Raw genomic sequence first — 12,233 nt, 5'->3', positions numbered from 1 at the left:
ACAGACTGTGTATCATTTATCTTGATGGTTCCTTACTGATCAGAACACTGCCTGGTGCGTTGTAGCTACTTACTAGGATAGCTGGATGAATGGATAAATGAATGACTGAGTTAAAGTGGATATAATCATGCAGCCACAGACATTTTATGCTAGATCCTTACATAGACATGATATTTGATATTATAAGAAGGCCAGTAAAAAAATTTCATCTGGGTAATCCATTGTCTTCATTAGTGATATGACAATTATAAGTGAACTCTGTAGACAAGATTATTTTATAGTTTGCGGGAGAGCAAACAGGCCTATAATCAATTTAATAGGTGCTTTTTATTGGTTGTAACATGACTGGTGAAATTTTGTCATTTCCATTTAAATTTCAATCAGTTTACTCAACAAAACTTTCTACAGGGACGGCTGGGTGGCTCAGTCAGTTAAGCGTCTGCCTTCGACTCAGGTCATGATCCCAGGGTTGAGCCCCACATTGGTCTCCCTGCTCAGTGGGAAGCCTGCTTCTCCCTCTCTCTGTTCCTCCCCTCCCCCCCCATGCTCTCTCTCTGTCTCTCTCTCAAATGAATAAATAAATAAATAAAATCTTTAAAAAAAAAAAACAACCTTTCTACAATTATCTCTGCATTACTCAGCCCAAAATGTCACATTTTAAAGATAAAACTCGGGGCGCCTGGGTGGCTCAGTCATTAAGCGTCTGCCTTCGGCTCAGGGCGTGATCCCAGTTTCTGGGATCGAGCCCCACATCAGGCTCCTCCGCTGGAAGTCTGCTTCTTCCTCTCCCACTCCCCCTGCTTGTGTTCCCTCTCTCGCTGGCTGTCTCTATCTCTGTCAAATGAATAAATAAAATCTTTAAAAATAAATAAATAAAATAAAGATAAAACTCTACCATTCTCATGGTATCAGTATGAGAATGAAAATAATACATACAATTTGAAGTCACCATTTCATGGCCTGTAGGGCACATCTTTAAAGATTAAGTTCATTCTACACATATTTTAAATGTGTGGGCTGGTTTTTGCTCCAAATAATTTCAAATAAATATTCAATTACAATATAAATTGAAAAAGATCTGCCGATGTTGGCTGTCTTATTTTTCTCAGCTTACCCTAGTAAGAGCATCAGTTGATAACAACCCTGTTCAGGGGCTATAGGAGAGATGGAATACAGAGAAAATTTAAGAAGTGTCCTTTGTCTAAATTTTTGTTGTATTGAGGATCTGAGGGTTGATGCATATCCCATTAAACAGTTCTGTGTGATTATCTTTTATTTGTGTCTCCTGATATTTTTTGGCAACCCAAAGTATTGCTAGAAACTGGGGGACTTGTATAGTAATACTGCTTGTAAAATATATTTTATAATGAAAACCTCCAACAAATCAGCTCCCAGTGGGGTTTCAGTTAGAGTTTTCTTCATGGTTGAGCAGACTGATGACATAAGACAAGAAATGCTAGATGTGCTGAGGCACAGAGAACATTATGCTTGTTTAATGGTTCTTTGCAGATGGCCTATCCTAAATTGTGCTTTCCATATCCCCTACTAATTCTAAGTACAATTATTCAACACCACTGGTAAGTCATTTCTTTTACTAGTATTGCCTGAGAGATAAAGACCAGAGAGCTAAAAGACTACCTTGTATTGCTAATTGTGCTACTTTAAAAGACAACGTTATATGTATTCTACAGCATCTTAGAGAATCATAAAAGTACAAACCTACAGAATGTAAGAAATATTCTTATTTATATACAATATACTCATTTACGCATAATTTAAATATATTCAAATGTCCATCTGTAGGAAGAGTAGCAGATAAAAACATAGAACTTGAAGGTATACAATCAATACATCTTAATGCATGTATTTGTTTATTTTAAATAATTTTCCAACAGTTTGATATATATTCCTCATTCTTAGCACACAATTATTGAGTAACTAGAAAACATTTGAGTGATGCTTTGATTTCAAGAAGAACAGAGATTTTCAAAAGAGTGGCTTAAAGACTTCTTTAGATCCTGTCTCACTCCTAATGACCCACCTTAGTCCTTGCCAGTAAGGGAGCACCCCGTTCCAGCAGAAGCTCTACCACTTGGTCATGCCCACTCCTTGCAGCACAGTGAAGGGGCGTCAACCCATCCTGCCAAAAGAATTAGAGAATTAAGCTGGTGTGAACTTAAAAAAAAAAAAAAAATCATTGTCTTTTTTGCCACTTCAAAGAGAAAGTTTCCTGAGCTCATTCCTACTTCCTCAATAGATCAGTAATAGAATCGCTACTTGTTAATTGATAGAGTGAGAGAGAAAACAAGACAGTGAGAGATCTTGACAGAGAGCAAGAGAGAGAAAAAGAAAGAGACGAAAGAAACCGAGAGGGAGAGGGCAAGAGAGATCTCACGTGCAGAGGTTCAATGTAAAACAACATGCCGCTGGTCCTGTGTTTTCATATTCAGGAAGACGGAAAGCGGAGTTTGTTGTAAATTGTCGAACTTAAAAGCCCTACTTGTTTAGAACCACAGCATTGAGATTATATCATTAAACTGTTTGCATTTTGGTTGTCCTAATACAGCTTCTACCTCCAAATTGTTCTTAATCTAATTTGTCCTCTTTGATCTCTTGAATTGTTGCTATTTTTTAAGTCCTCCTAAAACGCTCCCTGTTGCTCATAGACATTTTTTTTCACATTCTTCTAAAGGTTTCCACACACATTTTTCAACCTAAACTACATAATTATTTCTCAGAGATGAAATTGGTTATTAACAGTAATAGCATTAAAATAGAGTCAAACAAAATTATGGCTCAACTCCATGTTATGTTATTTATACAACTTTCTGACCTTGATACTTCACAGGTAGTTTCTGATTCCAGAGCAATCCTCAAATTCCCTCTGTCTTTTGGATTTTATTTTTCTTTAGGGTGGCATGGCCAGAAAGGAGAGTGGGTGGGTAATATCAGGCGAAATGTAACAATGGGCAAGAAGTGAGAGAGAAAGTGAAATCCCGAGTACAGAAATTAGCTAAAGATTTCAAGAAAGATGTTGAGAAGGTAGGTAGCAGTCAGAGAAAATGAGGGATGGCCAACAATTAAGAGGAATTCAAAAGCTTCTGATTTATTCAGAACTTAATAGCCTATCTTTTATGTCTCTGTTTCCAGGACCATCGCTCTGGGTTATGCTTTCCTCCTAATAAATATAATTCATCGGGTTTACAGCACTCTTCTGTCCCAACATTCTGGGATTTCTATGCTAGGTATCTTCCCTTTACCCTCCAGATCCATGCTCTGCCTTTCTCTCCTCTGCTCCATGTCTGACAGAAAAAGCTCTCCAGATTGCAGTAGGGAGCTAACTTTGCCCTCTGGCTTCTGGTTGGGTATGGGAAATGCAGCAAGACAGGGCCGCCACTCTGTAAAGGATCTCCTTAGCCTGGCTGTGTCTCTTTACCAAAGTTTATGCTCCAGCCAAAGCAGCCTTGGCCATCAAGTTCTCTCCTTTGAAGTTCTGGTACCCTACCTCTCTCCTTGCAGGCCTGGGGTTGGTAATGAGCCCTGCTATGGCTAGCTCCAGGGAGACTGTACTATATCCCTTGTGACTTCCCTACAGTCCACCCACAATGTTAGAAATAGATCCTTTAATAATCTATATTCAAATGATCAAAAGTGATCAAATGATCAAATGCTTTCTGTTTTCAGCTAGGGCCTTGAGTTAGAATGACACTTTGTTTTGTTAAATCTACTTAGCTAGTATTAAGATACTAAATATCCAAAATAGACCTTGCAATTTTGAATATGTAGGAATTAGCATGAGAAGACTGCCTTTCCAGGAAAAAAAAAAAGTATTTAACTAATGTAGTTGGGATGCCGAATTACTTTTAAAGTTTGCTAGAGAGGAGCCCAAAAAAAGAAACTGTGCAGGCAAAGCGATTAAGATGATTATGCTTTTGTATCTTGATAGCATACCTTGTGGTAGAAGTACAGAACATTAGTTGCTATTTAAATTATTTAACTATTAGATATAGCTTGATTTCTCAATCAGATTCTTGGTGAGGGCTTCATGGAAACTAGAGTTTTAGAAATCCAACATCGCGAGTGAAGGCATTATATGCGATCGTCCAGCATCTGGGCTCTGGAGTACAATATATTATTGTATACACAACGTATACAATTATATAGAGTCTCACATTAGCCACCATGGATGATTCTTTCTGAGGCTCAGCTTCACAATGTATAAAATGGGGTAATTTTTCTTATCCCATTTAACTTACGACCTCATTTGAAAGATGAGGGGCCTCTGCCTTAAATCATTTTTAGAAAAGGTATTGTTTTCCATGGAATACATGAAATATTCATCATGTAATCACATTGAAACCTTCAAATAGTCTCTGAATAACAATAGGAAAATATGGAGAACATGTAATAAATCCATAAGAACATCAAAGAATAATAAGGATTACATTGATTCTAACTCTGATGCAATTTATCTGCCCTTACAAAGGATATGAAAATTATATCAAATTCAATTTTCCCAACATGCTCAATGTGAATTGATCTCAGATATTTTCTGTACAGTATCTCATTATTGCCAAAAAAAAAAAATCTTATCAAGGTTTTGTATTCAAGGACTTTTTTACTTAATTTTTTTAATTAACTCTTAGGGACGATGATCCGTTCAATAACTTTAACTTAAATTCTTCAGACTGTGTTTGAAGGTTACTTCCGCCAGCCCCCGGAGTCCCTTTCCTAGTTTTCCTTTTTCTTTTTTTCACTAGTATCAGCTCATAACACTATTATGTTGATAATCATTACAAGGTTAGATCTCAGTCAACAGTAGAGGGACACCACTTTTCCAGCTGGCAATCTACAGCATTAGCTTTTTACAACCATTTCTTTCCTTATCTTTTTCCTTCCTGCCTCTCTGCTTAGATTGTAGATGTGTCCTGAAGTCTGTGTATTAATACAGGCTCTGCTAATTACTACCCTGTGTGTCCAAGGTCAAGTTACATAACTCCCCTGAAAGTCATTTTTCCCCTTGGTAGTCTCATTTCTGAAATGAAGACCTCCATATTTTCCTACAAGCAGTTAATACATCATAAATTGTTAGGAAGAGGAAATAAAATGATACTTATAGAGTACTTAGCAGGGTTCTAGGACATCACATGCATATGACAGTTGGTAGCCACTATTGTTACTTTAATTATTGTTGTTCCTTTTCCTGATACGTTGGTTTTTGTTCATCATCTTTTAATGTTTTTGTATACTTGTATTGTTTGCATTGCAACAGGTATTTCAATATTTTAACCTTATATTGAGTATCTCCACATTTAAATAATATATGTTTAAAAATAAAAAAGAATAATGCTCTTAATAAAACCTGAATTAATAATATAATTTTTAACTAGCTACAAAGTTTCTGTTTTAACATTAGAATGAGGTTGTTCAAATACCAGAAAACCAGAGCTCTGGTGAAAATGTCTCCGTCTCACACTAGATCCTAGTCAATGGTGAGAATGTCAATGAGATGCAAAATGCCTCGGTGATTGACAAAGTGCTGGTAAAAGCGGGGAAGGAACTGGGGAAGATTTTTTAATCTTCCTTTTTAATTTTTTTATTTTTTAATTTTTTATTTTTTAATCTTCCCTATCTTTTTAATTACCCCTAAGCGTCTACATATCTTGCTTTTCTCCAGATAATGAAAACCTTATAAATGAGAAAAATAATGAGAAGATCAAGTGGAAAATACTTGGTAGAATATATTAGATTCAGAATGTTTATGGCTAATATGAGTGCTAGGGGAAACTGAGACCCCTATGATAAAGAAATGAATGAAAATATATTATTTTTAATTCCTTATATAGAAGCTCTATTGTACTACCTAAAAAGATAGTCCAAAGTAAATGTAAAATTTTTCTATTTTAAAATATTTTCAAAAAGAAAAAGAAAAAGCTAACCAGATTCCTTTGTTTTAATAATAAAATATTATACTTCCAGAACTAGCCTCCCAATTCCAGACTACAGTCCTTGATTTTAGTATTACCTCCTACCTGATTTTGCTTTTGGTAAATAGATATAGGTATTTGAGTTAGACAGAATTAAAAGAATCCAACTGCTTTCAAAATCCTACTCCTTAGAGATGAGGAAGTACTTTAATTTACTTTTAAGAAATCAATGAACAGAATATCCACATGATGTATACAATTATAAAATCTATTTTTGCTTTATAAATTCTTGAATGAAATTCAATTTATTTGTATATCTAAAGGCTACACTGGATGAAATACAGTCCAAATATTCCCTTCACAGAAGGAACCAAGGCTTACATTTGATTAACTTGCTTAATGATAATTATTTCATGGCAGAACTAGCATAAGAGTCCATTTCTCTCCATATTTTAGTATTCTTTTTATGAAAATGCACTGCCTATTTGGAGTTAGACTTAAATTACATATGCAAATGTATGTAGGCCATGCAAATTAGAACATATTTTTCAGAAGTAAGCAAATATTGCAATGATCAATAAAAATAAAATCAGTTATCTCAAAAATGAATGAATAATCCAGAAAAATATTAATAAGAATGATGTGGATCCTTAAGACATTGGCCAAGATAAAATTCTGTTGCATTTACCAAGTGCTTTCTTTCCATTGGTACTCTCAATTATTAGAGTCTCAACAGAAACAGAGAGGTAAGTGCAGAGGGAGACCTTATGTTAGTAACGTACTTAAAAGAGGCACAGAAACCCTTTCCTTTAAACATGAAGGACAAGTAGGCAAAGCATGCAGCATTGTGCATAATTGTTCCAAATTCTGTATACCTACAGAGCAAGGGAAAAGGCATGCCAACAAAGCAAAGGGTAGAAGTCATAAAAAACCCTGATGCAAAGACAGTAGACAGCACAACAAAGATCTTAACAGACAAAGCAAACCACTCCAGAACTCCCACATGAAAATATGACATAGATGATCTGGACCAAATGTCTTAGAGAAATGTAAGAAAGCAACATTTCCTGAGGTCATTAAAAACTAAAATTTATGGGGGCATCTGGGTGGCTCAGTTGGTTAAGCATCCAACTCTTGATTTTGGCCCAGGTTACGATCTCAGGGTCCTGGGATCCAGCCTGGGGACTGGCTCGGCACTCAGCAGGGAGTCTGCTTGAGATTATCTCCCACCCCCTCCACCCCTCCCCAGGTTTGTGCGCATGCGCACACATACTCTCTCTCTCTCAAATAAATAAATAAAATCTTTTAAAAAAACCAACAGAATTTATAGTCTGGGACTGGTATAGTACCCAGAAGCTCAAAGACAATAAGGCTTATTAAATAAAAACATTTGCTACCCTCAAGATTTGCAAAGGAACTAGATTTGATCCTTAGTCCTTTGACTATGAGAATATAAAGTCCCAGGATTAAACAAAGTGAAGATAAAATATCACAAGGGACATATCCCATTACTATCTTTTACAGACATCTCACACCATATATTTCAAAATGCTCACATTATAGGAATGTTTAAAGTTTTGCTAAAGTCTGTGATTAACCAAATCTACTCCAGAGAACTAATACTGAAGAACGAGTTGAATGTTTAAGGAAGTAACTACATACAATTTTAGTAACAAAATAAAAAACTATGAGTAGCTAAGTAATTGACCCACCCCACTTTCAAAAAGATAAATAATAATATCTAAGAGTTAATTTTCCTACAACCATATGAGATAGGTACCAATATCAGCCTAAGTCCACAGAAGGTAATGAGTAAACTGCCAATATCATACAGCTAGCAAGTAAAAAAAGTAAATTTGAAATCAGGTAGTCTGCCTTCAGAGTTTGCAAGTTGAACAACTATATTCTCCTGCCTATCTTATCATCTGTTTGTTGGGAATATATAAAACTTAGATTTGTATTTTACTTAACAAATTTGAAATGAACGAAGGGCACTGCCTCTTTACCAAATTGAAATGAGTAAAGGTGCAACATAATAACCAGATGCCTTTGTTCCCCAAGCATTCAGCAGAACTCCTGCTCAGGCCCGACAACCATAATCACTTGAGAAAAACAATTTAAAAATTGGAAAGTGAGAAGCAAAAGATTATCAACATGTATTCACATAGTTTATGTCAAAGCCACACCCTCATAGCATAATGTATGCTCCTGAATTTGGGTGTTTGAAATGTATAGCTAATAATCAGAGAGGCTTCAGTTCAATTTTTCATCTTCGTTCCCCCAAATAAGCAAGGACATGACAAACCATCTCATTGAGGGGCTTGCCTTCTGTTTCCCCAGCACTTCTGAGCAAACACTAACTCGATTTGACAATGAGAAATCTTTAAATATTGTATGAGATTTAAATCGAATCCAAAAAAGCAATTTCCTTGAAAACACATTGCTTATATTTTGGGACTGGTATTTAAGGTGCCAGCTTAAGGAATACAAAAAACCAAAATGGTAGGAAATTGAAAGAACAGAAACACTCACCCTAGTTTTGGCATCGATCTGACCACCACGATCCAGTAAGAGCTTCACCATGTTTGTGTTTCCCCTTTTGGAAGCCACATGCAGAGGAGTAATTCCATTCTACACCATGGAAAGACCAAACAAGAGCATGTTGGGTATGACAGGGCATGACGGTGAAGACTTTGTGTTAGAGGGCACAATGAAGGCTGTGACCCATGTGGTAATATGATTCAAGGTTACTAGAAGGTTTCAATGTCTTTAATTTTTATGGGACAAAAAAGCACACAAACCACACAGCACTATAGTTAGAGGATGAAAGATGGAATGAAACTGTGTAACTAAGTCAGTCCATAACGACAACGTATGTGTCAAATATACACATTACATCGTACACATTGTCAAGAGGCAAAGGGAGGGCTTTCACATAAGAAAAACAATTTCAAATTCTACTTAGGACAGAGCCCTAGCCAAAGTCTATCTTCTTCGTTACGGTATCCATGCACTGAAAGATTCTGGGACTCAGTTTCCTCTATTCAAAATAGAATGCAAATATATATATTCAATAGCCATTGGAAAAATGATTCTTAAAAACACCTTTTTCAGAATATGAAGTATGAAGCCCAACTTGAAAATAACTCAACATGGTTTCAATACAGAAGACTTCTCAGGACAAACACCATATATACGAATTATAGTTATTTACTTTATTGGCTATTCTCTATCATCATTATGGCAAGAGTATGTGCCTGACTTCTTGTACGCCATAATTTTACAAATATTAAAATATTGCATTTACTGATTCATATTAAGTACACTGTTTATAATTATCATGTAAGTGAATTCTTTCCAGTGAAAGCTTACCATTAAATATATAATGCAGCATGAGGCCTTGTTATGTATTTTGGTAAGACTATATGAGCAAACTCTCAATTCATTAAAAACATTTTTCTGTCAAATTATGTGTCCCATAATCATTAAAACACTGTATAAATGTACTTATACATTTGATACTTAATGTTCTAACAGTTTAATTATTTATTGACTTGAAGCTGCTCGTTCATGATTCATGGAGTGATATTTAAATGTTAACTACTCACACTGATGTCAGAATTAATACCCTCCTTAACTGCTGCAAATGATTTGTATACATGTGAATTTACACATTCTTATTTTTCATTTATTTGGTCATGATGACTTCGTGTGATTCAAAGAAAAAAATGAAAAATCTAATATATCCAGCACAGATCCAGACAAGGAAAGAGAAACAAACTTTTACTGTTTTTCATTTTTACTTTAGTAAAATGTCCATTTACTGCTATCTAAAATGAGAAAGTATTTTAATCCATACCCTAGCTGTGAAGTCCACAGCAGCTCCCCGGTTTAGAAGAAGAGTTGCCACATTGACATTTCCGTAGTGCGCGGCAATGTGCAAAGGGGTAAAACCACTCTATGGAAAGCAAAGAGAACGACAGTCGGTAAAGCATTTCACTTCCATATGTCACAGTCCCTGGATTAGTGAAGAAAATCGCATGGTAATTGTTTACCTAATATGTGAGCAATACAATGAAGATAATAAATGCTTTAATAAGGCTCTTTCAATTGTAGTGCTATAAGGTAGTAAATAACTAACTATATAAGCAGGTAAATAAATACCCTGCATTTCTTGGCAACATTATCTCTAATTAGCTTAATGATTTATCTGTTTACGAGATTTATTGTTTATACAAAACCATGTTTCTTGAGTTGGTTTAGCTTTAGAGAAAAACAGAGTATGATTAAACAACATAAGGTTTCAGCCGTAGGATTAAAATAATTATGACTAAAAATTTTCTCCAGAGAAAGGCTCAAAACTACTGTTTTGTTTAGTTCGGGGCTTTTTAATTAAACAAACAAACAAACAAAAAACAAGCCAGAATTGGTTGGCATTGTGTCTTTGGAACTACGAATATGTTGTATCTTACAGAGGATACACTATTCATTCCACATCATTTACACTGTCATATGTCTGTCTTCTTTAACAGCTGTGTTTAGTGAGAATAGGTTGTTATAATGAAAAAAAGTTAAAAAACAAAAACTAAACAATATACCTGGCATCAATGTAAATATCAAATAAAGAAAAAAATTCAGCTGAATGCCATTTTGAATGCTAATTAAAACAAATTTTATCAATAAGATTGTTCTAAAATAAGCAGGTTAAGTCAATTACATAGGCTTTAGAAAACTGTTGACTCTCAGAATGTTTAAAAAATGAGTCTGAAAATCTTCATGTAAGAAAAGTATACTTCCTTTCATTTCTTTTTTGCCATTCACAATAGAAGTTGATTAACTCTTTCATTATTAAAGTATGCAAAAATATATTATCCTTGCTCTCCATAATTTTGTCATTTTCCTTACTCAATAAAAGGTGATAGGAATGATAAAGACTGGTTTTACAGAATTGGATATCAAATCCTGCAGCTTTGAAGTTATTTTGTATCATTCCCTTTTATTTGAGATGAACTTTGATTTATGTAATATTGTTTTTAAGAAATATTATCTAAATCACAACCATTATTTTCCTATTCACTTGATAAACATTTTTTGGTGACTTTATTTTTTTTAATGGCCTGAATAAGTATTCAGATATCTTAAGTAATAGAAATTCCTCTGTGCTGTCAGTCAAATTAGCTGCAAATAATTTCTGACTATAGAGAAACAAGACACAAAATAAGAATAGTAACTATCAATCCAAATCCCACACTTGTGGTAAAGATATTTTTGTGTCTACATGATGCCAAATATTCATGTCAAAATGGAGGGAAAAATCAGTCTACAACCAGGCTGTTATTTATAAAATGTCAAATTTTTGTATTTTAGGAAATAATTGACTGAAAGTTTTTCATTTTTATCTTGATATTTCCTGTCATCCAGACATACCCTGAATGTAAGTCTATCCTTTAAGTTTCAATTTAATTTCAGAAAAAAACAGTGATTGCTGGTGAATCATTTTCAAATTATTTTTCTCATTTGCAAAAATAAACCAATTTATTGTGTGACACAGCCTCATCAATGATCGGTGATGATGCCTCAGACTCTGACTCTTGGAGCAACTAACACAAAGCTTGTATAAGCCCCTCAGAGGAACTCTTGCCTGATTACCACGAAGGTAGAAAGCTTAGTTCACTTTTCTACAGGGGTATCATTGGAAGGGTTCCCTTCTGTGTTACTCTATTGTCCTCAAAGAAATATTTCTAACTCAGTACAAATCTCCCCAAACTGCTGCTTTCAACACAATGTTTAGAGCCAAAATTGCTTTCAAAAATATCTCTTAAACAATCACCAAAAATCACCTAAAAAAATTAAAGTATTAAAATCAGTAATTAAGATATCAATTTATATGGTTCCAGTCTTGAGAAATTTCATAAGCAATTGGGCTTTTTTTTTTTTCCAATCTATGTCCTAAGTTCCATGCACAGATATGGAACAGAAGAAATAATATGACTAATTCAAGTATTCACATCTCAATAGGTAAATTTGTTAATAAACAAGATATTAGTTTTAGAAATACGCCACTCTCAGTAAATACTAAATGAATGCTCAAAACCTCTCCAGGTCCACAACCCAGGGATCATGAGACATTAGCCTAGAGTCCCCTCAACAAAGTGAAAATCAACCTACAGAGTCACTTGCCTTTGAATACAGGTTTAATTTTCACAATATACTTTCAACAATGTTTGTGTTAGTGCCTCTCTGTAGCAATGGTCAAGGAGAGACTGCTAAACACACACACACACACACACACACACACACACACAC

The 12,233-nt window shown here is 34.8% G+C and overlaps 1 protein-coding gene across 2 annotated transcripts in view; it reads right to left on the bottom strand.

The window, feature by feature from the left end:
* ANK2 (ankyrin 2) overlaps positions 1 to 12,233 on the bottom strand; it is a 219,761-nt gene that overhangs the window by 121,376 nt on the left and 86,152 nt on the right. For both annotated transcript variants that reach the window (XM_040626261.1, XM_040626260.1), the window contains 3 exons: positions 9,787 to 9,885; positions 8,460 to 8,558; positions 2,042 to 2,140 (listed from right to left, as the gene is read on the bottom strand). In XM_040626261.1, coding sequence (XP_040482195.1) covers positions 2,042 to 2,140; positions 8,460 to 8,558; positions 9,787 to 9,885 — 297 coding nt within the window. The remainder of the gene's footprint in view (positions 1 to 2,041; positions 2,141 to 8,459; positions 8,559 to 9,786; positions 9,886 to 12,233) is intronic.

Source organism: Ursus maritimus, unplaced genomic scaffold (assembly GCF_017311325.1).
Source record: "Ursus maritimus isolate PB19 unplaced genomic scaffold, ASM1731132v1 scaffold_11, whole genome shotgun sequence".
In the NCBI taxonomy this organism is placed as follows: Eukaryota; Metazoa; Chordata; class Mammalia; order Carnivora; family Ursidae; genus Ursus; species Ursus maritimus.
The sequence above is the reverse complement of the archived record's forward strand: the minus strand, read 5'-3'. Positions and strand labels throughout refer to the sequence as shown.